This window comes from Pituophis catenifer, unplaced genomic scaffold, assembly GCF_029215685.1.
Source record: "Pituophis catenifer annectens isolate HBS135680 unplaced genomic scaffold, rPitCat1.0.hap2 SCAF_1, whole genome shotgun sequence".
Taxonomy (NCBI): Eukaryota; Metazoa; Chordata; class Lepidosauria; order Squamata; family Colubridae; genus Pituophis; species Pituophis catenifer.
The window spans coordinates 131,546,503-131,568,842 of NW_027256881.1; the positions used below are offsets into that span (position 1 = coordinate 131,546,503).

The 22,340-nt window shown below is 37.6% G+C and overlaps 1 protein-coding gene across 1 annotated transcript; it reads left to right on the forward strand.

The window, feature by feature from the left end:
• The first annotated feature begins 2,882 nt into the window (after window positions 1-2,882).
• COLEC11 (collectin subfamily member 11) lies at window positions 2,883-20,440 on the forward strand. The gene is made up of 7 exons (XM_070955179.1): window positions 2,883-3,024; window positions 4,963-5,112; window positions 17,057-17,128; window positions 18,242-18,313; window positions 19,396-19,449; window positions 19,771-19,866; window positions 20,035-20,440. The coding sequence occupies exons 1-7, from the start codon at window positions 2,934-2,936 to the stop codon at window positions 20,424-20,426; spliced, it is 927 nt and encodes a 308-aa protein (XP_070811280.1). The 5' UTR covers window positions 2,883-2,933; the 3' UTR covers window positions 20,427-20,440.
• The last annotated feature ends 1,900 nt before the right edge of the window (window positions 20,441-22,340 follow it).

Consider the following 22,340-nt stretch of genomic DNA (forward strand, 5'->3'; position numbering starts at 1 on the left):
ATAAGACGTTGCTTTATGAAGAGAAAGGCGAGCATGTGGGGTTGCTCTGGACTACATTTGCTCTGGACTATATAGCCTTTACCAAAAAATAACCCCACTTACTCTGTTTTTTTAAACATGCATTAAGGCATGGGTGTCAAACTTATGTTGATGTCACGTGATGTACTGTGATGTTTTTTGCCTTTGCGGAGGTGGGGTGGGTGTGGCTTGGCCTGTGTGTGACGCATGCAACCCGCGGGCCACCAGTTTGACACTAAGGGAAATGACAAAGCTACATGAACTTCTAAATTCATGTTTGGAAACAGTGAACTTGAAACAATAGCTATTGACTGTCTTAAACTGTACTGGGATAATTAAATTATTAAATGCCAAGATTGAGTGGAACACAAGTCCAGGTGAATGCATGGACACAATTGTCAGTTTTGTTCATGAAGAAAATTCCCAAATCTTTTCTTCTACAATGTTTTATCAATTTCTTAAGAATAGGTTATAGCTCTGGAATTCCCTACCGGTCTCTCATCGAAATACTACCCTGGTCTGTCTCTGCTTTTTCAAAATCAGCCAAGGTCAATTTGGTGCTACAAGTCTGCTGCGGCATACCATTCATTGTACACAATTGTATAAATTGTTAGGGGAGTTTTGTCATGTGGGTTTAAGATAAAGGCAGGGATGAACAAGGATGTCTAATTTAGATGTTTAATTAAAAAATATTTATAAATTTTAGATATGAATTTTGTACCTTATCTCAGTAAATTTAGAAGACACTTGTTCGATGTAAGTAATATTAAGATAGACTGGCAATCTTTTGGTGGATATTCCCATAAACAGTTGGGTTTGCAGGATTCACAGTGGAAACAATGATATTGCTATGAATTTGGGGGTTCTTAGTGGGCTTTGGCAATTAAAAAAAATATATTTTAAGCCTATTTTAGGACAGGGAATAGTTGTTGAAATTTTCCTGTTTCAATATTGAAAGAAAGCACACTATTTTTCAGTAATGTTCAGCAGGAGTTCAAAAAAATATGCAGAAACCTCAGATTGCCTACCTTGGAGAAGCATAAAGTATCAACAAAGTGTCTTTCTGTCCCAGGCTGATGTTGCATTGGACTGGGGAAAAGCGGGGATTCAGCTCTTCTGTTTTCTAATGTAGCCTATGCCAGACTAGGGGCACTTTACTGAGGCTTTGTACCGCAGGCTGTTGAGGGACAGTGAGCTTTTCTGAAATAATCCATAAAATCATCCACATTTCCTGCAGGAGGTGGTCCTGGTATCCAAGTCTGTGCCAGTTTAGAATAGGTTTGTTACTGGGTTTAAAATATCTGCGTATAATGAGCTAACATGTTAAAGAAGGAGCTTTGCAGAATTTTTCTGTCCATAAGGTTATTTTTCCTATGAGCTAAATAAAATATTTTTGATTCTAGCCAAAATTGCACCAGCTAGAATTCACCCACTCTTATGTGTAACACTAATGTTTCTGGCATGTCTTAGCTCTGCGTCCTTACAATCTTTCTGAAAATCCATGCTCAAAACCCAAGTAAGGCACTAAGGAAGACCTTTGCTCTATTAGAATCCTATTCACAGGGCTGCTATCTGACACTAGACATGAAAGAGTTAATGAAGGGGCTTATTTTCATGGGAAGGCGAGAGAGGCAAAAAGAGAAGTGTCCTGCATTCCCAAAAATGCGCCCTGCCAAAAGCAGCCGTTTATATCATGGGTCGTTGCCATGTTCCCACACATTTTGCTCCTAATTAACGTCCTGCTGGACAGCTGAGCTGTTTCAAACAGGAAGCTGTTTATAGATAACGCTTGCAAACGTTGGGCCTGATTCGCTGAATGGTCGAAGAGCAGGAGTTGAGTCCGCTTCAAATTAAAACCTATCGGACTTTTGTAAATAGTAGCAATGAGGTCCATCTGTGGTGCAGTGCCCTTTCAGTCAGCAGCTCAGCTACAGCGCCTCTTCTCTCAGCAATTCTAAGGTAGGTGATGCTAAGATGATTGTGCCAGCCAAAACCCTGGTTTAAAAGAGAGTAGGCTATGAAACGTTTTTTTTTTTTTCATGGAAGCTGGATAAAGAGGAGACTACTGACTTTCAGATCAGGGCTGAGTTGGGGTCAGTCTGGAATTGTTGCAATGTAGGTCATCTAATGTCATAGACCTACAGACTGGTTCATGTCTTTACATTTAAAAAATTATTAAACATCTGAAATTAATTTATATAGTGTTCACGATTGCATAGAAGTATATATTTTATTTTACGCTGTGCTATTATAAATGAGTTGTTTCTTGGTACAGAGTGAGCAGAAAGCGTAAGGAAAACAGGAAGGTTGGGTTTGTTTGTGAGGAGCTATTTAAGAGATAGATAAAATGCTACAAAAGGGCAAAGCATAATCTTCACAACTTATACAATATCTGGAATTGAAAAGTTCAGTTCTGGTTCTTCCCTCTCATGTGTCTCCACATTGCTAAGGAGTATAGAATATGGACTATAAAGTGTTGGTTGAAGAATATGGAATATAGTAGTCCAAATTTAATTTTTCCTCACAAGCAGCTGCTAGAGATCTGGAGCATCCTTTCCTAAACCAGTCCTCTTCAAGTAGGCAAACCATAAAATTATCACTTCCAACTAGGCTATAATTTATAGCCTCTAACTTTGAACTCTGATCTCAAGTTTCTGACTGTGCTTTGTGATCACTCAGGATTGAATGTGAGATACCCTATGTGTTCTAACAAGCAGGTTTATTGTACTATATTACTATTGCTAACCAATTTTTGGAATAGATCCCCCTGCTTTGGAAAAAATGTGAACCAATGTTTTGGTAGAGTTCGCTAAAATTAAGTGCTATTTCTAAATAAGTCTATTTCAGGAAAAAGAACAAAACAGGAAGGCTAAATCTAAAAAACGAAAATAGAAGGTGAAAGAGCTTTGAAAATAATGAAAAATGCAAATAGATGGGTTGGCAAAGTAGGAAAACGTTATGGAGATGAAGAAAAGAAAACAAGAAAACAGATGACAACAGAAAAGGGTGAATTTAAAATATTGCAACTGTTTCTGTAGGCATTGAAAATTGCCTGTTTTCCCTCTATTTTCCCTCTAAGGCAAACAAATTTGCACAATGAATTATGTATTTCCCATCTCCAGAACCTTTTTCAGTCCACAAAAGAACAAATAGTATGGAGAGGAATAAGCTACAGAGAAAATAGAATTCTTTGTTTCTTTCCATACTCTCTTTCTTCCATCCTCCTACAGATTTATTTATTAAATTTATTATTAAATAAATTTATTAAAGCAAAATTGCAATAATTACATTAAACATTTCAAGACACTATCCAAAACACAGGTAGATTCTGATTTCTTGATTATATGGAACTGGATGTCTACAAACATCTGTTTGTACTGGAGACTTGATGAATAAGTCAGTTCTGATAGGCACAACCATGTATTTTCACAACCCTCCTAATATGTTGCATAGAGTATGATGGCTGATTCAATATATATAAAAGGCTGATGTCAGGAAAGACCAAGCTGCTCTGAAAGTCTATTTCAGTTGATAAAATTCACTAACCTGAGAAAAGAATGAAGATATTAAGCAGTAGCTGATTAAAAACAAAACAATATTCAAAAAGAAAGTCGTTTCTTATCTTGTCAGCTGCTGGTTTATTTTATTTTTAGTATCAAAGGCTGTTGGGCTATTGCATCATAAAAGTGAACTTGCTGAATCCATATAGTGTGTGATTCACAACAGCTTAATCCATGCTGATCCATATTTAGCATTGCTTTCTTGGTTTGCAAGGTAGACATTCAATCATAAATGAATGATATGCACTCAGTGATACATTAATTACAAGGTTCAGCTAATGTACTACTGGTAGCTAGACTAAAATGTGATTAGTTTGTATCTCACCACATTGTACAAATGAAGTTATTATTGGAATGATATATTTATACCGTTATGTGTACCCTAAACCATACATAAAGTATTTGAGCAGAAATTAAGATCAGTAATAGATCAAATTTTAGCTTTGATACTAGTTTAGCAGTGCCAGAATGTAGGTATTACATCATTTAGAGTTTTACTGAGAAGAAATTGTATTGTCCACAAGTTTTATACGCCATCCTTGAAAATCCCAAACAAATCTCTTGATGCCTTATTCCTAGAAGATAGTTCAGTAATATCACAAAATTACAAGTGTGTTATACAATTTGAGAACAGAGGACAGAAAGAGTTCTTGCCTTTTTTCCCAGTGCGTACAATTTTCGTATCTTTCTGGAATGCTATGTGAATTGATCAAGATAGGTAGAAATAACTGAAAACTGAGGTACTGTATGCGTTGCCATTTTTTCTTGCACAACTTTAGACACAGGTGCTTTTGCTTCATTCAAAAACAAGATCTTAGTCTTTATTCTTTCTCTTAGTTGACTAAAAATTGCAGGAAAAGGCAATTTTATACATTTTCCCATCATATCATTTGGACTTGGGATTTTTCCCAAAGATTCTTGTTTTCCCTTCAATTGAGTTTTTTTCAGCAGTGTGGAAATGTGTTCATGACTTCCCCAGGGAACCTTTATGTAGATGACCCTCATCATGCACTAAATTAGCTTTTTCTTTCCAATCTTTTTTTGTGTGTATGAAGGACCAGTTCTCTTTTTCTGGGGATTTTGAACAAGTATACCAAGCCAAACTCTTTTCTGTTGATTTAAATATGGATTATGAGATCTAAGGGAAAATATATTTGTGTTGCAAAGACACTCACTCTTCTGAAACCTGAGTGTTCCTTCCCAATAAAACATATTACCAAAAAAATAGCAACAAATTTTGCAATTTAGCAAGCTATCATATATTAAATATATATATTAATATGCTGTAAAGGTTATTGTGTCCTTAGAAGATAGTGAACATATTAGAACTGTCTGAAGTATTTTAAATCCCTGTTAATGGTTTATTCATTTTTCCTCCCTTTAGGAGTAAGGGACAAGCTCATTATGAAGAGTGATCTGGTTTTCTTTGTCTCTGTAATTAGCCTTGCATTCCTGTCTCTGCCAAGATCTGGATATGCTCAGCATATTGCAGAGGAATCCTGCTCTGTTCAGATTCTGGTTCCAGGCCTCAAAGGTAATATGCGTATCTCTTCCCATAAATAGGTCAGACATTCCTTCTTCATTTTTATTGTTCTGATGGCATTCTAGTAATTATTAGCAGGCTTGCATTCTCTTAGTGAAATAAGCTAACTTTTCTCTTAAACTTTTCCTAGTCTGGGACAATTGGCCTATAATAATGAAACGATCATTTCGGCTGCCGCTAAAGCAAACAACCGTAGAGGGCTTTGGATGGTCATAAACAATCCTTCCACAGAATTCCCAATAAAAACCACACAAATCTTATTTACCATACTGTTTATCTTTCTAATTTTCTTGGATACTGGCCCTGGAGACATTTTCTGCTTTTCTACTTTTAGTTCCTCATTTATAAAATTTCATTTTCTTGGAACATACTGATACCTGCACACCAACAAAAAACTAACAAATATTTTATAAGAGAATGGGTCTAATTTGCATAAACAGAATGTAGAATTTGGAGGACAGTAACAGACCTTATTTCTCTTTTTTCTTATGTCCTTATTTTATAAACATTAACTGGTTTGTTTCCATTCTTGACCCATTCTGTGACTGCATTACTTGATCATTTATTATCATGTTTCAGAGGGGCAAGGTTAGATAGAGTGGATATTTTGGAAATGGTATGCTTAATTATTAGTGATTTATTTATTTATTTATTATTTATTTTATTTTTATTGGATTTCTATACCTCCCTACTCCCGAAGGACTCAGGGCGGTGAACAGCCATAAGATAAAACAGATAAATACAAAAATTTAAAATAGAATAAAAACGAATTAAATAATTTGACTGAAACAATTTAAAATATACAATAATTTAAAACAAATTAAAATTTACATTTAAAAGGGGAGAAGATTTAGGCCAGGCCAGGTTGATGAAATAAGAAAGTCTTGAGCGCGCGACGGAAGGTGCGCAGATCCGGGATCCTCCGTATCTACGGGGGGAGCTCATTCCAGATCGTAGGTGCCCCCACAGAGAAGGCTCTCCCCCTAGGGGCCGCCAGTCAACATTGTTTGGCCGACGGCACTCGGAGGAGCCCCTCTCTATGGGAGCGTACTGGCTGGTGGGAGGCTATTGGTGGTAGCAGGCGGTCCCATAGATAACCAGGTCCTAAGCCATGAAGCGCTTTAAAGGTGATAACCAAAACCTTGAAGCGCACCCGGAAGACCACCGGGAGCCAGTGCAGCTCGCGCAGGAGAGGTGTTACATGGGAGCTCCACGTTGCTCCCATCACCACCCGCGCGGCCGCACTCTGCGCCAGTTGGAGCCTCCGAGTGCACCTCAAGGGAAGCCCCATGTAGAGAGCGTTACAATAGTCCAGACGAGAGGTGACGAGGGCATGAGTGACTGTGCGTAGGGAGTCCCGATCTAGAAAGGGACGCAACTGGCAGATCAGGCGAACCTGATGAAAAATCCTCCCAGTCAGGGCCGTCAAGTGCTCTTCTAAAGACAGCCATGAATCCAGGAGGACGTCCAAGTTGCGAACCCTTTCCGTGGGGGCCAATGATTCGCCCCCAATAGTCAGCGATGGCACCAGATGACTATATCGGGACATCGGAAACCACAGCCACTCGGTCTTGGATGGGTTGAGCCTGAGCCTGTTTCTCCCCATCCAGACCCGTACAGCCTCCAGGCATCAGGACATCACTTCAAGGGCATTGTTGGGGTGGTCCGGGGTGGAGATGTACAGCTGGGTGTCATCAGTGTACTGATGGTACTTCACCCCGAAACCACCAATGATCTCGCCCAGCGGCTTTACATAAATGTTGAACAAAAGGGGCGAGAGGACCAATCCTTGCGGCACCACACATATGAGGGACCTCGGAGTCGACCTCTGCCCCCCTGTCAACACAGACTGCGACCGGTCGGAGAGAAAGGAGGAGAATCACCATAGTACGGTGCCTCCCACCCCCAACTCTTCCAACCGGTGCAGCATGATACCATGGTCGATAGTATCAAAAGCCGCTGAGAGATCTAACAGGACCAGGACAGAGGAGCAACCCCTATCCCGAGCCCTCCAGAGATCATCAACCAATGCGACCAATGCCGTTTCTGTGCTGTACCCAGGCCTGAAGCCTGACTGGAACGGATCCAGATACGACATTTCATCCAGGTACTGGGGAAGCTGTCGCGCAACCACACTCTCAACAGCCTTCGCCACAAAGCAAAGGTTGGAGACTGGATGATAATTAGCCAAAACTGCCGGGTCCAGGGAAGGCTTCTTGAGGAGATGCCTCACCACCGCCTCCTTCAGGGCGGCGGGGAAGACACCCTGCCCCAATGAAGCATTTATAATCCCCTGGAGCCAGCCTCGCGTCACCTCCCAGGAAGCCAGCACTAACCAGGAGGGACACGGGTCCAACAAACATGTGGTCGCATTCAATCTACCCAGAATCCTGTCCACGTCATCTGGGGACACAGATGATTTACTCTTGAGTTCTCTACTTTAACCATATTCTATGTTTGAATTGCCCAAACTCTGAAAAATATCACTAATTTATTTGGATTACCTTAGTAGCTTGACCAATGATTTGATATGTAGTCATCAACAGGGCTGAGCTCTTTTATCATGAAAATAAGAATCGACACCACTGAAAGCAAATGTTAATTTAATTGCAATGAAATTGGGAGACCTTATGATACAAAATAAAAATGAAGGACAACATGACACCCTCATACATTTAATGGTCAATTCTGGGAGAAGTAGAAACTCTTTGGGAATAAAGCTTTTTATTCGTGTTCTTTTTACCAAAGATCTTAGAGAAAACTGTTATGTGTGGTGTACAACTCTGATTTTGAGATAATTGTGGAAATATTAAAGGGACTACTGGAATTAGTAAAATCGTCAGCTCTCTTATCAATATAAAATATAGCTGAATGACTGCTACAACAGTTGCCCCAAGTTTGTGTTAGCAGCCTCTGTTGATTTTTTTTTTGAAATTTTTTTTATTTATTTTTCACATAAAACATAAAACAACATCTTTTTAGAGCAAAGGTTTGGTGCGGTGTAAAATAAGTATAAATTCCAAATTTCATCAATTAACATCTTACAACAAAACAAAACAAACAAAACAAATCTAAACCCAATTTCTGTCATTCAATCTAACATCTTATTCTAACATTTAACATTCTATTATGTAGTCACCCTAAATCTTAAACTTCAAATCTAAACAGCTCTTTATAATATTCATTTATCATTTTAACAATCAGTATTTCATATATTCTCCTTATTTCAAAGACCCAAATCAAGTCAGTTTCTTTTAAATCACATCTAATAATCAACATATAATATTTTAATCCTCTCTTAAAAAACATTTCAAAATCAGTAACTGTTCTTCAAAGATATCTCCTTCACTCCTCCTAATTTTATTTTGGCTAGATTGCATCTTAATTAACTGGTTTCCAGGGATGTTCCTCCACTCCTAACCTTATTTGTTGGCTGGATCACAGTTTGGTTTTAACTGCTTTCCACCATTTTCTCCTTTTTTTTTTTTTTTTTAATTTGATTTATATGCCGCCCTTCTCCGGAGACTCAGGGCAACTTACAATGTGCTTCACTCCTTCTAGGTTTATTTTTATCTGGATAACAGCTTTTCAGCTGTTTTCCAGTGGTGCTTTCCTCCACTCCTTACCTTATATTTAACTGGTTACAGTTGATTTTAACTGGTCCCCAGCATGGTCTCCTCCACTCCTCCTAGGTTTATTTTTGGCTGGTTCAGAGCTTAGTTAGCTGTTTTCCACTGGTGCTTTCCTCCACTCCTTACCCTATATTTAACTGGTTCACAGTTTGGCTCTAACTGTTCTCCAGCATTTATCTCCTCCACTCCTTCTAAGTTTATTTTTGGCTGGTTCACAGCATAATTAGCTGTTTTCCAGTGGTGCTTTCCTCCACTCCTTACCTCATATTTAACTGGTTACAGTTGATTTTAACTGGTCCCCAGCATTGTCTCCTCCACTCCTTCTAGGTTTATTTTTGGCTGGTTCACAGCTTAGTTAGCTGTTTTTCAGTGGTGCTTTCCTCCATTCCTTACCTTATATTTAACTGGTTCACAGTTTGGCTCTAACTCCTCTCCAGCATTTATCTCCTCCGCTCCTCCTAAGTTTATTTTGGGCTGGTTCACAGCCTAATCATCTATTCTCCAGGGATGCTTTCCGCCACTCCTAACCTTGTATGTAACTAATTCACAATTTAACTTTAATTATCTGATCAATAACAATTTACCATAATTGTAAAATCTATAAGCAAATCTTATTAATATTCAAAAAATTCGTTCCCATTCTCTTATTTACTTTAAAGAGAAAAAAAAACCAACATCATTGTAATCCACTTTAAAATAAATTTTCTATAACCATTAAAGCTCTTATTAATACTTAAAAGGTTCTTTCATAGTCTTCAAATTTCTTGTATTTTTTCTATAATAACATTTCTCACTTTGAAAATAATTAAAATCTATAAACAATTCTTGTTAATAAAGGCTTCATAAACATTTTCTTATTTTCTGTAAAAAAACAATATTTTAGACCCTTTAAAAAAGCAAATTTCTGTAATCATTAAATCTGTCAATAATTCTTGTTAATAATCAAAAATTTATTCATACTCTTCATGTTTCTTATAGTTTTTCTAAAATCAGATTTTTCCCACCTTAAAAATCACTTCTCTTAATAACAGTAATGAAAAAGAAAGAGGAAGGGAAAAGGGAATAATAAAAAATAAAAAAATAAAAATAAAATAAAAGATAAAGGTATGGCGAAAAGGATAAAAAAAAAGAATTCCACAAAGGAACAGAAAAAAGGAAGAGAGGAATAAAATGAAAGAATGATAAAATAAATTAAAAAAAGAAAGAGAAAAAGTAAAGAAGAGAGTAAAAGAAGGAAGAGGAAATCTCCTCCTTATATTATTTAAACATCAATTACATAAAAAAATTTACATCCATTTTAATCAGACTGTAATATTTTCCATCTTGCTACCCAAATTCCCCCCCCTTCTTTTCAATTCCAATATCAGTAAAGTTATAAAGACTAAAGTGTTTAGTTCTTTTTTGTTCCCTATGTGATATTGTCATGTCCTCTTCCGTTTCTACACCCTTTCCTTTTGTTGCCTCGCCTTTAATCAACAGTTTTAATTGACCAGTTAATTCCTTCTTTCCAACTATCCATAGGTAATCTAAAAATGAAATAAGTACATCTAAAATCAAACTTTTTTAGTTTTCCTTCAAAATAATCCAATTGAGAAAGCAAGAGTCAAAGTTTCTCCTTTAAGTAACAAGCAGTCCACAATTTTCACTTTCACTTCTTAACAGGCAACCATTTTAGCTTCCTCTGCCACATCTACTTAGTTTAAATTGTTCCGTCTTGTTTCTTATTTCTTTCCTTAATACCACCAATAAACAAGTTAAAAATCCCCAAAATTAGAGCTCCTTAATTGTTTTCATAATAAACCAATTTAGGTAACAAGATACATTGTGTCTGAGTTAATTCAAAAGCAATCCACAGGTTTAAACTTTCACTTCTCCACGGCATGACTCCATTTTAGCTGTAATTCTCCACTGAGCTTTCCTGGTTGCTTCAAAAAATTTCTCTTACCACCTCTTCCCTCTTTATCTCTCCAAAAGTAATCCATTTCAATGACAAAGAGTTTCAAAGTTTACAATTTCCAACTAACAGCCATTCCACGGCATTCAATAATAAGGGTAGTTCAAAGATGGGTCTCTTCCTCCAGCAAATAACTTTTTAAATCTTCTTGCCCCCACAGTCTGTAGCCACTGTTTAAAGCTAGGGGCTCTCTTTTTAAAATCCATTTTTAAGTGCTGTTCCCGCCTGGGTTAAGTCACTTACCCGGCTTCCAAACAGTTTGCTCTATTTCTTCACTTCTTCCTCCTGCACATCACTTTTCCCGGTTGCCACAGCCTCGAAGCAGCCACCATGGCTGCTGCTGAGCCGCCGCCGACGCAGAGGGTAATTCTCTGGCCCCGAGGAACCTGCCCGTTCCTCTCGGCCGACCGGGGGGTCCCTCTCTTTCCCCCTGTCCCTTCAGGACAGGGTAGGTCCGTAGACCTGGCGGTGGCAGCATAAGAGATGAGTTTTTTGCGGGGCTCCTAAGAGCCCCACTATTCCACCGTCTGGATCGCTGTGACGCCAACCAGAAGTTTTCCAGCCTCTGTTGATTTTTCTTTTCACAGTATTCCATTAATGTAGATTTTGGGGTGGTGGATGTGATTCGTATTTTCTTTTGATGATGTCAGGATGTACTCTTTGTATTTTTGTTAACTTTTTGGTGAACTTATTCTCCATTGTACTGCTCTATTACTTTATTTGTTCAATGAATCAGATGAAATAAATTAATTTTCTGAAGAAACTCATGCCACAATAAAACTTTGTTCAAAGCACTGTGGTGCCTCTTAGTGCTTCAAAGTCATCTTCATGAATTCATCCTGAAAGATAGAATCATAGTTGGGTCATTTTTGCTAGAAATAGCTCCCTGTCTCCAAAATGTATCCTTGAATTGAATCCAAGTAGTAATTATAATACATATCCAAAACATTCCAAGTCAAAATGGCCATGCCTGTTTCTTGTATTTGTTATTTTAGAGTTATTCATGCAATTAAAAAGTACCAGCAATTTTTTTGCACTCATGAAAAAAAAACCCTGATTGACCAAGAGTTTATTTAAAGTAACTCAAATGACCGCTGCTTGTTCTATGCTTGAGAAGGGGGATGGGATGCTTGCTTCTGATTTAAATATTTCATTGAGTAAGAAAAGTGCTGTGGATTTCTTATGGATACTGTACTTATTTTTTAAAAGTATCTTCTATATCAGATTTTTGCAATTTGTATTATGTAGTAATTATGTCTATCATGGTCTCCAATTCAACTAATTCAGGAGACTAAAAATATTCTGCTCGAACTGTTTGAACTTTTTATCTGCAGAACACAGCCAACTTGAAACATTCTAATGGAACAATTTGTTCCATTAGATGATTCTTTTGCTCTAAGTGTTAAACACAATATATTTTCTATTTCATATACATTTCTATTATTAAATCATTATAGATCTCTAATATACAATCTTTTTTGCATTATCACTTCCTTTCTTATAAAGATGTTCTGCTCAAGTACCAGTTGGTCTAATAGTGAAGGTGCTGGCCTAGAAACCAGGAGATTGTGAGTTCTAGTCCTGCTGTAGGCATGAAATCCAGCTGGGTGACTTTGGGCCAGTCACTCTCTCTCAGCTCAAGCCACCTCCCAGGGTTTCTGGGAAAAATAGAAGGAAGATGTTCTCCAACTTGAGTTATTAAAAAAGGAGACAATACATTTTAAAAATAATCTGGGTATTTGTTCCACAATATTTGTGAACCAGGGGCCAAGCAATTATGCAGAAGAAAAAAGCATTTAAACATGAAGAATTAAGGCTGAGGAAGTTGCATAGCGTGAGTGATAGTTTTGTGGGAAAATAGAGAAAGCATTGGTATGATTTGCAAATAAACTCAGTTAGGATTTAGCGTCCGAACTTTCTCATACAGATATTGTAATATTACAATAACCTTACATCCTGAACTGAACAAGCAGTCTTTTAATATTGTGAGGAAGCTTGGAATATGGAAAATAGGAGGAAATGAAATGGAAATTGACTAATGGAACATAATTGCTTTCTTCAGTTGTAAAAGTGACTCTGGTTTATTTAACTCAATATATTTAACAAATCTTGACTAATGTATGGGTGCTAGTGTTACCTGTGTCTGTGTTGGGTGGCCATTTACATTTGTTTAATATGTAAATGAATAAAAAAATGAGTTCAGCCTATAAACCATATTATGCTTATTCATAATCTGAACCCAGCATATCTTGTTCCACAAAAGCTGGATTAGAACAAGACATGAATGTAGTCATTGTTTTTTTCACTCCTTTCCGTTAGAGGGTTGTACTGTATGTATGATGGGAAAGCATGGACACATTTTTTTTTAAAACTACCAATAACTATATTAATGAAGTCCCAATAGATATTAAGTGCTGGAAATGTGGACAATAAATTAAAGAGACTGATTCTTCAAAAAGAAAGCTTAAAAATCTCATATCTTTCTATATCTCCAATATCTTTGTTTATTGCTGACATCAATATTTCTGTTGTCTGAATCCCTCTATACAGTATCTCTATTTCACTCTCTTTAGAACTATACTTGTTTTCTAGAGTTCAATCTGTCTTTTTTTAAAATTTCTGCTTTCTATCTCTGACCCATTAAAATCACTTTTTTTTCTTAATCTTTTCTGCTTTTTGTTCCTGGTGGAGCTTCTTCATTGTTTTCTTATTTTTCCAAATATTTGCTCCATCTGAGGGAAATGGCTCACAGAGTATGCCATGCCAGTATGCGGGAAGGAAAGAAACATATCTTTCTCCCTAGCTTTTTCAGCTGCTGTTTACTTTCCTGTTGCGTCTTATGTGTGCTGCTAACTTTTAAGTTTCCCCTTTTACTTGGACTCCTGGGCTTCGGTTCTCTTTATTCAGCCTATGGCTGCAGAGCTCTCTGGCAACCATCCTGTCTTCCCTCTTTCTTGCCTCATCCCAATGCTGCTGTTTGATTGGCAGCTGGATTGCCCTGACAATGAGGGAGGGCCATGAAGGGAGGAGGAGGAAGGAGCACAGGTGCTTCTCACCTGCTCTAGCAGTCTGTCCTTGGACACCTTCTCAGATTGTTTCCTTGCCTTTCTGGAATGCCTCTTCCTCAGTGAAAAGTACTGATTTCTACACACCCCTATTGTCTTCATCTTTCTCAATGTCAAAGAAAGAATATGGGTCTTTATAGAAGAACAAAAATAGACATATTAAATGGGGTTTTTTGTGTATGTTTGCTTAATAATGCAGTTTCATTATGCTATTTCTTATTGGTCCAATTTTTGCATCTTGACCCCCTTCTTTGGAAATCACACTGGAAGTAGTGTATCTTCGTTTCCCTTTCGATCTGCAAAGCTGAAACTTTATGGTTAGAAAAACTGCACTGCTTTGCTCAGTCTGCCTGAACAATTGGCAGTGTTTTCCCAAAAAACAGCCTGCTAAAATCTGCCACACCAGAGCTAAGTATTATGCATGATTCTTCTGTTCTAGCAATAATTGCTCTTTTATCAAGGAAACAGGAACACTGAGATATAAAACTAAAAAAATGAAAGCCCGAAGGAAAAAACAACCCCAAATTTGTTCATGCTTCAGCATAGTCTCTCTAATTAAAAGCTGTAGTTATAATGGTGAAGATTGATGAAGAAATGCAGTGAAGCACAAAATGGCCAACCTACGAAGACTGCAGCTAATGTAAAATCTCTAAAAAATCATCAGTGTCTGAGCTAAACTGTCGGGGGGATATCTCCCTGGCTTAGATGTGCACTAATGAGATATGAAGTCTTTTATCTGTTGGCTGAAATCCAATGTGTCCTTAATGTCTATGCAATCTGAGTCTTGGTACTGCAGACCAATCATATTTCTTCTAGGAGATGTTAGGAGTAATTTCTGAGAGGACTAAGAAGTTGAACCAAGGAGCCACATCATTTGAAATGACCATATGTCTGAGATGCTATTACCAAAATCTAGATAGCATGATAGATACTGCTGTTCCCGGCAATAAATGTATAGTGACGGGAAAGAGAGCAGCTGCACCCTACTATTCCTTCCTTGTTTTTAGCTACACTTCTACGCTTGCTATTGCTGCCAGCTACCCTCAGTAAGGTGAAGAAGGCACTCACATTAACAGTGCTGAACTTTTTGCTAAAGGATCATTCATCCTTACCTCAGACAATAACCTTGGGTAGACTCTGGTTACTTGCTAAAAGTGACCTTGACTACTGCACTCCATAGCCAGTACATTCCTTATATTGTCACTCCTAAGGAAAAAATTAGATTTAATTAGTATATCTGAAGGTATTTGAAGGATCTTCTGCTGTTTTGTTGTGCAATGACTCCTTAATTTGTTCTATTCTGTATTATAGGTCAAGAAACCTGATAACATGTTTAAAGAAAAAATTAACAGAACAGGCACTGAGTAAATGCAGAGGATCTGATCAGTAATAATCAGCTGTTATTACTGTAATTGCAATAGACTTGCCTAGATGAGTGATATGCCTGATGGTCATCCTGTGATCATATAGTAGCGATATTGCTAACCCCTGAAAAAACATGTTTGGAAAGAGTGGCTTATTATCTGAAACAAAATAATAGCTACTAGTTCAATAATGGTGTACGTCATTGAAATATCTTCAGATACCGTATTTTCCAGCGTATAAGACGACTTTTTAACACATGAAAATCTTCTCAAAAGTCGGGGGTCATCTTATACGCCAGGTGTCGTTCTCCTGTAATCAGGCAGACCAGCCCGAAAGGCTCTGACGAGCCTTAAATGCCTCTGGTGATCCAAGCTCTAACGATCCCAGCTTTGCCTGCTAATCAGGCAACTCAGCTGGGATCACCAGAGCCATGTAAAAGGAAAAAACTTTTTTCCTTTTACATGGCTCTGGCGATCCAAGCTCTGACGATCCCAGCTGCGTTGCCTGCTAATCAGGCAACACAGCTGGGATCGCCAGAGCCATGTAAAAGGAAAAAAGTTTTCCCCCTCCAGTTTGCTTACCTTAGCTGCTAGTCGCAACGCTTGCCTTGCTTCGCTTGCCTGAATCCATTCCATCAGCAAGCCACTCCCTGCCTGCAATCAAGCAGGCAGGGAGTTGTGGACTTCAACTCCCAGAATTCCTCAGCCAGCAAAACAAAGCTGGCTGAGGAATTCTGGGAGTTGAAGTCTACAAGTCTTAAAGTTGCCAAGGTTGGAGACCCCTGTTCTATTGGGTAAGTTTTTTCCCCTTTGGGAGCTTTTAAAAAAATAGTTAATTGGGGTTTCTTTTAGTTGTTCTTTTTTAGACCTAGCCATTTAAAGTTTAGGAAGTTTTAAATTTAGTTTTCATATAAACATAAAATAAAATAATATTTGTGCAGCTTTCTGAGATTTAGTGTGTTTCTGTAGTGTTTCACTCTAACTACACAAACACACATAATGTCACAAAGCTGTATGTGGAATTTTGTGTGTGTAAAGTGTGAAAGTTGTTTTTTGGGGGGCTTTTTGTGGCTGTGTGAGGTTCCTGCTTGTTGCAGGGGCCATTTTGGGTCTAGCACAGCTGCTTTTACATTGTGGGTGAGCCAGTTGATGTTTTTTTTATTTTTATTTGGTATGCGTTGGAAGAGGGGTAGTCTTATACGGCGAGTATAGCCCAAACTCTATATTTTAACAGGAAAACTCGAGGGTCGTCTTATACGCCCAGTCGTCTTATACGCCGGAAAATACGGTACTCTAACTAAATCTAATCTAGTCCTTAGAGGAGAAAATATAAGGAATGTTCTGAGTACGGAGTGCAATCAATAGTCAGGTCACTTTTAACAAATAATCAGGCTCTATCCAAGGTTATTGTCTGAAGTAAGGATGAATGAGTTCTTCACCGTAAAGTTCAACAGTTAATATAATTGCATCCTTCATGTGAAAAACCTGGAAAATCACAAGGTAGCAGGAAAGAGGGACAGAGAACTTTGATTTCTTCTTGCCATCTAGTTTTTTCAGACCAAACTAAAAGCCAAACTACTTCCCCCTTCTATTTCTATAGTTATTTTAAATAACTATTATTTGAAATTTGTATATAACTTTCTCTTAGACTTGTTTCTTGAAATTCGTTATGTTCTCATTATCTATTTTGAAGTTCTGTAGCAAAACACCTATTTTTTCTGTTTTCCTCTTTTTTTAAAAAAAACTTCTAAATGTAAACATTGATAGAGATGCTGAAGCAATGAGAACACTACATATAGAGACAGGACAAATAATATGAATGATGCTGTCATTTTCATTACAAAAATTGAATTATGAACATAATACCACTGAATTTTGAATAATTTCTTTGGTTTTACCTTATGTTTTATTACATAATAGGGGAAAATGGAGAAAAGGGGGAAAAAGGTGCTCCAGGCCGTCCTGGACGAGTTGGGCCTCCAGGGGAAAAAGGTAAATCTTATTTTAAAAATGGATTAAGCATTGGATTAATATTGCTTAATAATAAATGGAGAATATACTTTTTGTGTATATTTTCTTAATGCCACAGTTGCATATATAGGTTTGTATCTAATTAAACTCAATCTTAAATTTTTGATTTATTAAAACTAGCATGCATGTGGGATGGTTTATTTGAGAATTACTGTATTTTGTGTTGATTGAGTTTTGTAGTGGAAAATACAAAATATGAAATATTTAGATCTGTTCCTCCTCTTTTGGTGCCTAGAATTAGGAAAGTGTACTCAGCAATTTGGGTGTGTGTGGACAAGCTAACAGCAGCCCAAAATGACCCAGAGTTGCTGAGCAGACATCACTCTGATTGCAACAGCAATCTCATTATTGTGAAAGATGCCAGATCCTGCCCCAAATAATAATTGTTTCTGGAGAAGAGGAAAAATTACTGCTTGAAAGAATTAAAGAGTTAAGAATCACACTGTCATCTGGAAAAGTTCTTTGTTTTTTTTGTGTTTGATAAACTGCAATTCCATATTTACCCTTATCTACAGAGGGAGAATGTTCCATAGCTCAGATACTATAGCAAAAAAGGCATATTTTCTGGGCCTGGCCGGCATTCTTTAGGCAGTGGGATCCGAAACATGCCCATCGAGCCTAACCAGATTGGAAGGATCGAAAAGATTGGGATAAACATCTCTCAAGTAAAATTTTCCAAAATCAGCAGTTTGCAATTCTAATTTGTTGTCTCTAAAGCTTTAAGCTCTGAGGAAATTATACAAGCCAATAATAAAGATGGATTCATTTATCTGGAGCTTTTTTGTGTTTATAAACATATGCTGGTGTGCAGTATTTTCTTCTTTGAATTATCATTATTGTGTTAACTTTTTCTCTTTAGCGTGTATACTCCAAGCAAATATGATGCACTCTCCCTGTGGACCATGATAACTGGAAGTAATTCTTTCAACACACATTCTTCCTTTCCTTTGCTCTTCCACATTTTGTTCCTTTTAGCTTCAACTAGATTTAGCTTTAATTAAGACAGATACGATGTTAGAAGTTCATAAAAACAGAAGTCCTTTTAATTTTCCTTTGATTTTTTTTATATTATAGGAGAAGTGGGAGACAAAGGGCAGAAAGGTAGCATAGGGCGACATGGAAAAGTTGGTCCCATAGGCTCAAAAGGTATATTTTTCTTCATTCTGTATCAAGCCTTGAAAAATATAGTTTAATTTTCACTATATATGTGTGTGTGTGAGTGTGCGTGTGCGCCGTATTTCCCCAAAAATAAGCCATAGCTTGATTTTTACGCGTGCACCTAATATAAGCCCTACCCCCAATATAAGCCCTAGTTAAGACCCCCACCCCCAGTTGCACAGGGTGGGGAGAGGGGCACAGGTAAAAATCAAACTGGGGGGATGGGGGGAGCTCCCCCACATGCCCCGTACCCACTTACCTTTGGACAGTTGCAGCCAGGCCTCGCATACTCCAACACCTGCCACGCCTTGCCGGCCTACTTCTTCTGTGGCTGCTAGCCACCAGTGGCGCGCGTCGTGCCTGGCGTCCGTTTCACTGTCAGAGGCCTTCAGGAAAGGCCTCTGCAGCTGAGAAACAAGCATGTGCGCCTCCCGACTTTTGTTTCACTGTCAGAGGCAATGCCTGAGCTCATTTCTCAGCTACAAAGACCTTTCCTGAATGCCTCTGATGACAAAATGAGGCTGGGGAGCGCTGTGTGTCAATCCGGAGCTCGTTTCTTGGCTGCAGAGGCCTTTCTTGAAGGCCTCTGATGGCGAAATGGAGGCCGGGGGCACCAGACACAAGCAGTGGCAAGCAGCCGCAGAAGAGGTGGGCTGGCAGTGGCCACACGGGCTCCAGCTGGGTGGGGCTGTTGGTGCTGCCACTGCGAGGTGAGACAGTAGAGACCTCCCCCAAAAATAAGACATAATGCCTCTTTTTGAGGCAAAAAAAAGACCGGGCGGGTCTTATTTTTTGGGAAACACAGTGTATGTGTGTCTGTGTATAAAAATTTTAAAAACTAACTTAAAAGTCACGTGTAAGGCTTAGAAATAAAAAAAATGTATGAATTTGAGTTTGTTGATATGGGTAAAAGAAAATTATAGATATTATTTCTTCCTAATTAACTGATTTATTAATCATGCTAACCAGTATATTTTAAATTAGTTTCAGGAAAAATTTAATATGTTGATTAAGGCTTATCAACATATCCTTCAGGACTTATTTTTATGATGAATTGTCTTTTTTCTTAGGACAAAAAGGAGATAATGGAGATATAGGTCCACCTGGTCCTAATGGAGATCCAGGTAAATTATATCAGAACTGGCTGACTATCAGAACAGAAAAGACCTGCTTAAACACAGTTAACAGAAAAAAAGTTATTATTCCTGTGGGTCTTCTCCATGGGGAAGCCTTGTAAAGAAGATGAGCACTTGAAGACAGAGTAGAACAATTAAAATTTGAATTTATATGACTTTCAGGACTGGTTGTTGGTGAACACAGAAGGAAGAGTATTATAGTAATGCACTTATATCTGGTTTATGGGATTTTTGTCAAAATTGGGTTGGGCTTCATGGAAAAAGAATGTTCCATTAAATAGGCCTTTAGACTGCTCTTATACTTTTTAGGTATTCCTTGTGAATGTGGCCAGCTACGAACAGCCATTGGTAAAATGGATAATCAAGTGACCCTGCTAACAACAGAGCTGAAGTTCATTAAAAAAGGTAGGAATGTTTATGGAAACATATTCCCCCTCCTAAATATAAGGAATTGCTTTCAGAAGAACCTGGCTTGCTTTTTAGTTGGTCAGCTGTGTCTGTCTTATATGGAATGCATTAAGTAAGTTTATAGAAATGCAAGTGGTCACTTTTCAGCACTGCCCTCCCCCGCAGCTGTTGCTGGTGTGCGTGAGACAGATAATAAGACATACCTGCTGGTGAAAGAACAGAAGCAGTATGTGGACGCCCAACTCTACTGCCAAGGAAGAGGAGGGACACTGAGCATGCCCAAGGATGAAGCCACCAATAATCTCATTGCTTCTTACATCAATCAAGCTGGCCTCAGCCGAGTTTTCATTGGCATTAATGACCTTGAGAAAGAAGGCAGCTTTGTCTACTCTGACCGATCCCCTATGCAGACCTTCAACAAGTGGAGCAGCGGTGAACCAAATAATGCTTATGATGAGGAGGACTGTGTAGAAATGATCACTTCTGGGGGCTGGAATGATGTGGCATGTCACATTACAATGAATTTTGTATGTGAATTTGACAAAGAAAATGTTTAATAAAGTTTCCCCCTGCCAGGCTCTCTATATGCATTTCTTTGAGGGAGGGTGAATAATTTGGGCAGTCCAACTATTGTAATCTGTACTCCAATTTCTGGATTGATTTTATACGGAAGTTGGTTTCTTGTTTATGAGATCCTTTCTATCAGTGCGTAAAACTATCCCAAGATAGTTTTATCCTCATCCATCCTTTTATTTACATTTTTTCAAGCAATCCCACCATCAACCCATACATAATTAAAAAGTTTTGTTAAAATTTCTCTTTCTTTTGTGCAGGTCTTGAGTATGGACCTTTCCCTCTATACTTGTGAGTATAGTGGGATACAGGTAAGAGAAAAGTAATGTAGGAAATAAACCTTATTTATTAGATATGGCTATTTATGATTACCCACTATGGAGAAGGAAGGTATTATTTCTCATGTGTTTACTTCACTCTTATTTGGCATTAGGATTTGTTTTTGTTATTAATAAAACCATTTATGGTGTTTTGATCTTAGAAAAACTCATTTTTTTCAGGATGACTTAGAAGTAACTCCTCTTTTGTCATTTTACCTGCAGAAAATATGAACCCACAATATGTTTAGTGGTTTTGCCTCGATAAACTATTTGTGTGTGTGTGTGTGTATCAGTATATACACATGCAGGGAATCACATTGTTTAGCTGTCCATGCAACAGATAAAAGTGCAAAATATATCTTGCATAGTTGGAAGATATGTGGCTGACTTGGTAGGTTCATTCCTGTGCAGTACAAACAGAAGTGTCTAACAATGTAATAAACTGTTTTCCATAGCAAAACTACTCAGAAATCCACTAATTTTTGAAATGAAGACTTTTATAATTTTCAATAAGACTTTGTAAAAGTGCTTCTCAGCTGATTACCGCTGCTGTGAATAGACTGATCTGGATAGAAGTTGGCACACAGGAACATAAACTTTTAAATGCAGCATTGAGAAGTTATTGAACAATGGTAGTAAAATGTAAATATCAGGAAAAGCAACAAAATATGTTAGTTTGCAAACTAACCCTAACCCTAATTGCTCCTAATGTGATGGGTTATAAGATGTTTAGAAATATATATTAGAATTGTACAGCTGTAAATATAATCTAGGTATTTCTAGGTATTTCAAATATCAATTCCCCTTAGAAGGAAAGAGCAGTGATGACACAATTTGCATTCCTGAAATAAATATGGCCCACATTCAGGCAATGCTTAGCTATTTGAAATCACTGGGCTTAAATTGAGTTCTGGTCCAGAAACCTATACCTTGAAGCAAAACCCTCAATTTCTTCACTTTTGAGATGAATAAAAGATATACAGTACAATTCTTTTAGGATATTTAAATAATATGTCTATGATTTCCTTTTTTACACAAAAAACTTACTCTTTAAACAAGAAGTCATGTTCATGTGATTTCTTAAATACATCTTCAGGAGAATAGTAATTTCTGAAATTTAGCACACTAATTCCTCATATTCTCTAGTATATTTAACATTTAAAATATTGCAGTTTAGATTTCCTGGACTGAATTAATTTAAATGAACAGTCCAAGTAGCATTTAATACTTTATAACTTGACAATAGGAAATTAAAAGAAACAAGATTATAGAAAGAATAAACTATTTTATTGATTTAGGGTAGCTGGCATGCTTATACCTATGTATAAGCAAATGAAGAAATGAATTTAAGCAGATCTCTCTTATCCATGCAGTTTTATGACCAGGCCTGGGCTGCGAGGTCTGATGAGCAGCAGATGGCAGCAAGGATTTAATGTTTTTTAAATCTATAGGCTATTATATAGTACAATAGTTGTAATTTTTGTATCCAAGGTCTGATAATATACAATTTTTAAATGGTTTTCTTTATTCTTGCCATTGTAGGCATCGAGAAGCTGAGTATCACCTATCCTAGTATTA

Bases quoted from the DNA above. Each gene is read 5' to 3' on its own strand.
- COLEC11 (XM_070955179.1), top strand. From the start codon at position 2,934: ATGAAAAATGCAAATAGATGGGTTGGCAAAGTAGGAAAACGTTATGGA. The intron at 19,450-19,770 runs GTAAATTATATC...TATACTTTTTAG, and splicing joins TGGTCCTAATGGAGATCCAG to GTATTCCTTGTGAATGTGGC. The intron at 19,867-20,034 runs GTAGGAATGTTT...CCTCCCCCGCAG, and splicing joins GCTGAAGTTCATTAAAAAAG to CTGTTGCTGGTGTGCGTGAG.